Raw genomic sequence first — 5,733 nt, forward strand, 5'->3', positions numbered from 1 at the left:
GATTTATGTTTTGTTTGGTTTTTATTTGGCATTTTTACTAATGCAGATTGTCATCAGAGAATTACAAGCATAAGATCTATATTCAAAATTTTCTGTAGAAACCTTCTTGTAAGATGTCAATGGTATGGGTATTTTCAATGAGGTAATTGATTTTCAGGTAAAGGAATATTAAGTGCACTGAGCTGTCTGGCTGGGATGTCTCCAGTCAGGCTCCAATGCTGGCTTCTTTTGACACCTCTCTTCAGGTCCAATCGCTTGTGACTTGGCACAAGGCAGGGATGAGAAATCATACAGCAATAACAACATTCATCCTGCTGGGATTGACGGATGATCCAAAACTACAAGTTCTAATTTTCATATTTTTGTTTCTCACTTACATGTTGAGTGTGGCTGGGAACCTCACCATTATCACACTCACACTTTTGGATTCTCATCTTAAAACTCCCATGTATTTTTTCCTCCGAAATTTCTCTTTCCTGGAAGTCTCATTCACCACTGTTTGTATTCCCAGATTCCTGTACACCATGACAACTGGTGACAACACTGTTACTTACAATGCTTGTGCCACCCAGTTATTTTTTGTTGTCCTCTTTGGAGCAACGGAATTTTTTCTCCTGGCTGCCATGTCCTATGACCGCTATGTGGCCATCTGTAAGCCCCTGCACTACACAACCATCATGAGCAACAGAGTCTGTGCTACACTTGTCCTCAGCTGTTGGTTTGCTTCTCTGATGCTCATCCTCCCACCCCTTGGCATAGGCCTCCAGCTGGAATTCTGTGACTCAAATGAGATTGATCACTTTGGCTGTGATACATATCCTATTCTAGAGATAACCTGCTCAGACACAGCGTTTTTAGAGAAAATAATCTTGACTCTTGCCATACTGACACTAAGTATTACCTTGGTGTGTGTCACTCTCTCCTACACATACATCATCAAGACCATTCTAAAATTTCCTTCTGCCCAACAAAGGAAAAAGGCCTTTTCCACCTGCTCCTCCCACATGATTGTGGTTTCCATCACCTATGGCAGCTGCATCTTCATCTATGTCAAGCCTTCAGCAAAGGAAGGAGTGGCCATTAACAAGGTGGTGTCCATCCTCACTACTTCAGTTGCCCCTTTGCTTAACCCTTTCATCTATACACTTCGAAACAAACAAGTAAAAGCAGCTTTCAAAGACACAGTAAAACGGATTGTATTTCTCACAAAGAACTGAGAGCCTATTGATGTTTTTTGAGGCTTACGTACATTTAAATCTGAATACCTGTGAACACTGTTCATGAAAGTGACAAACATGGCTTCTTCCAATTTGGTAGACTCATCAAGCTAATGTTCTCCCTGGAACATTTTTCTCTTATAATCCAAAAACCTAAACCAAACAATTTATTTTGTCTTCTTTTAAGTTTACTTTATTCAGAAAGGTTTGCTCAATTATTGAATGCCCCAGAGTTTAGTCAAAGACCCAATGTTATAAAAAGGAAATGCAAAGCAGTAGAAATCGCATCTCTGGCCATATGCCCTTCTTATTGTGTAGAATGGAAATTTCCAGAGACCACTTCTCAGTTCTTAGGAATACTTCATTATATAACCCCAGTTGCTCAAGATTCATTAAATACTCTTTACTGAAGCTTACAGAGATAAAGGCACCAATAGAAACACTTTAAAGCAAAAAAAAATAGTACACCCAAGATCTTTCTTTTTTAAAATGTTCATTTTTCAGGAATATAGCAAAGGTGTTAGTAAGGTTATTTCTAAATCAGTGAAAATAATTACAATCTTCCTTTTAAATTTATATCCAGAAAACTTAAATCTACAAAAATGTTTACAGTAGCTTTTCTGGATGTTATTTGGGCATACTGCAATTTGACTTCAAAAAAGAAAGAATAAGACTACCAAATGTGGAATATCCTCTACTGAGATTGCCATTGAAGATGTTTAGACATGGACTTACAACGAATAAGCCCTGATTTTAGAAGCAGTATGACTAAATCTTGGTTGGGAAAGTTCCCCAACTATTCAGATTTACAAAATCTCTTGATTTAAGAATGTTAGAGTTTAGGATGATTGGTCAACGTATCAAAAAAAAAAGTTCATCATTTGTAAAGGACATTCTAAGATGTCAAAGATAAAATCAAGGCAGAGTGTGAAAAACAAGGATGAGTTTAGAGATAAGGGACTGAGAAGGAAAAACAAATACTTGTAATTCATTCTATTGATTGATAAAAACAGTCTTTTTATTGTTTTCATGGTTTGTAATTATAAAAATAAACTTTTGTGCTTTCACAGTTCCTATGTAACTATTGTCTATGTTTATCAAACATCAAATTGCTCATCAATTGCTTTAAAATTTAATCACACTTACACATTGTTCATATATGGCATAGTATGGGTATAAGCTTTCTTTACACTTGAAAAATATTCAGAAAAAAATCAGACTATTTCCAAAGGCCATTCTTTTTTTGCCATTCTACAACAATAACAAAACACAACAAGTGTTCTCTAGTTTCTCTTCTGATCATCAATTTAAGCATATAGCTATGTGATTGATATATTTTTTTCTGAGTTAATAACTTCACCCACATTGTGAGTTTTTAGCAAGCAGAATTTATGTGAAGAATAATGTCATTTACTTTGATTGATGATGATAAAATTAAAATTGTAAAGTTTATCTTTAAAATCTGCTCAATTTGCCACTCAAGAACCAAGTACCTATGGATAGGACCAACACTTGACATGAAGTAGGTTCAGACAAGCTTATCACCTACTTCCATTCAGGACAGTGCAGCACTCTTCTCTTGTATCCACTCATAATGGGAAATGCAAATGGAGGGCATTGGTCAAGTCTCTGTAATCTCAACATGGAGTACATCAAATAACTGAGGACCAGAATTAACTTTGTCAACTCTGATTAATGAAAATATTCAGAACTTTGTGGAATTTAATTTTACATGTAGGGTAGAGGGATTTTATACCAAGTGGCAAATTTTAATCATATATGTTCACAAATGTGTATATGTGTGTCACCCTGCTTGCCCTCAGCTTTTCCTGATCTATGCCCAATTTTAGTCACTCAGCATTATTATTTTTTTCTATGAAAAATTCTTATTTTCTTCTCATACACCTACATTGCTATCACAGTTCCAATCTAAATATTAGTCTCTCAACAAAAATATTCTTATTCTACATTTTTTGTCACTATAACCCTACTGTTTTCAATGTTTGTGTTACGTATGAATTAATATTGTTTCTATTATTCTTTGAGGGCAAATGCCTCTGACAGAGGAAGAATTAAAAATTTTTGATAATAGATGCCAGTTCATCACCTATATATGGTTGTCAGATTTTAATACATAACCTAAAATCTTTCTGATGTCATACATAGTTCAATAATATAAATTATGGATGCATTTAATATTTATAAATATTTCCTCATTGTATCTCATATTTTTTCCTCCAGTAATTCTAATAAAATGACACATGTGCTTTAAAAAAAAATCTTTGTTTCACTTGTAGGTAGACACAATACCTCTCATCTATTTTTATGTGGTGCTGAGAATTGAACCCAGTACTTCACACATACTAGGCAAGAACTCTACCACTGAGCCACAATTACAACCCAAAATATCTTTTTAATTAGATATGATCTAGTTTGGTGTCACTAAGACCTTACACTAAAAATGCTATTTGCATGATTAAGGAAATGAGAGTGTGGTCATGGAAATGTGCTACAATGCAAGATTTAAGGGCAAGGAAGAAAATAAAGTACTATACTTATTATTTATATCCTTACATTATACTCAAGGCTAGCAAGGAAAATATTCCTATCACTTCCCTCTAAGAACTGCCATTTTAATTTCATTTATTCATTCAACAATTATTAATTGAATAAGTGCTTGTGGTAAGCATTGTTTTATTCACTGAGAATATTACACTAAACAAATAGGGAAAGGTCCCTGGTAACATAGAATTTATATGTCACTCTCAGAAAGAAAAAAGTGAGTGCTCGTAAGGCAAGCAGGACCGCTTACATTCACCCCTGACTTTGATATCCAGAACATTTCTTCAAGTATGAGCCTCCTGAACCATCTTTTTAAGTGCAATTATATAGATAAGGTATGTTAGAAGTGCAGAGAAACAACTGAAAGAGCTGGAACAATTTGGGTAACAAAATAAATAAAATATTATTAAATTATAATACAAAATATCCAATATTCAAGAGTTCACAGTGGTACAAATAAATATTTAAATAAATTAATAAATGATGGAGAAGAGACATCCTGTGCAGAAGTAGTCCAAACAATTTATGTAGGTAAATATAAAGCAGGGGAACATAGCTCCCCACTCCTGAGGCGAGGTACATAGGACTTCCTTCCCAAGAGTATAGTATAGAAACAGTGTGGGGAGGAGGGAATCTTTACAGTGGAGAAGTGTGACAAACAGTCTGAGCCAGGAGATCCAGGCCAACATCAACAGTCATACGTTATGTTGATCAGTAACCTCAATGTGACAGGCCAAAAATTGTGCTTCACCTCTATAGTCATCCCAAACACAGCAGACAGATTCCAATACTGGAGCATCGTGCAAAATACCTGACCAGTACCCCCTCAAAAATACCAAGGTCATCAAAAATAAGGGAAGTCTGAGAATCTGGCACAGCCAAGAGGAGCCTAAAAATACATGACAACTCAATGTAATGTGCTATCCCAGGGATTCTAGAATAGAAAAAGGTATTAGGTAAAATTTCAAAAGTCTGAATAAACTATGGGCTTTATTTAATAATAATGTACCAGTATTGGTTAATGAATTATAAGAAGTGCATTATGCCAATGTAAGATGTTAATAATAGGGGATATTGGGCATAGGATATATGGACACCCTCTGTATTATTTTCTCACTCTTTTATAAGTGTTCTTTTAAAAAAAAAATAGTCTACAAAAAAGTAAATACACTCCTCAAGTTAAATGACTACTTTCTCCATGATGAGAAAGATCTGTGGCTACCTAAATGATAGATTTGAGAGAAAACTTTAAAATGTCTTTTGCAGGCCAGTCAATGCAAGGATGGCATTCAACCTGTTGCTCCATCTCTGCTGCTCTTCTCTCCAACCTGTTGACCACCTGCCTGTGATGATCCCATTGCAACTTCCTCACAAGTCTCTGTGGGATGGCTTCTCTTAAATATCCATTTAACCTTTGTTCATTAAAGAACAAAGTGCCTTTGTTAGTCCCCAGTACCAACTTCTCCAGGGAACATATTGTTTAGCACAATTGATCTAGAAGAACAGGGTCTTTATTAGTCCTCAGTACCAACATCTCCAGGGAACATATTGTTAGCACAATTGATCCCAAAGTGGCTGCTCTGAAAAGAGAAAAAATGCTATTTGGGGTATTAAAAACCTACACAAAGCTAATGTGTTTTTCATTCAGGCAGTCATTTTTCCTGGCAACAGAGAAAATCCTAGTACTCTGGTGTTCAATGCATTTTGTTCACACCTTAATAAGTACTTGAATATATGTTCATTATTATACTCTGTAGTATAGGAGTGCAAAAAATAATAATAAATCTGCCCCAGTACAAAAGAACAATATGTAAGATATATAACCATAAAAGGTTAATAATACAAGAAACTTCATAAAACAACATATATTGAAATGCCTCCTGAATTGCAAAAATGAAGATAAATTCCTGTGGTCAAATAAAACAATAAAAGCACTTACATTATTTACTATGTG

The 5,733-nt window shown here is 34.9% G+C and overlaps 1 protein-coding gene across 1 annotated transcript; it reads left to right on the forward strand.

Annotated features, from left to right (window-relative positions):
* The first annotated feature begins 278 nt into the window (after positions 1 to 278).
* Positions 279 to 1,217, forward strand: LOC143396998 (olfactory receptor 6C2-like). Its single transcript, XM_076852995.1, has one exon. It carries the CDS (start codon positions 279 to 281, stop codon positions 1,215 to 1,217), a length of 939 nt encoding a protein of 312 aa, XP_076709110.1.
* The last annotated feature ends 4,516 nt before the right edge of the window (positions 1,218 to 5,733 follow it).

The sequence above is a fragment of the Callospermophilus lateralis genome, chromosome 4 (genome assembly GCF_048772815.1).
Source record: "Callospermophilus lateralis isolate mCalLat2 chromosome 4, mCalLat2.hap1, whole genome shotgun sequence".
NCBI lineage: Eukaryota > Metazoa > Chordata > Mammalia > Rodentia > Sciuridae > Callospermophilus > Callospermophilus lateralis.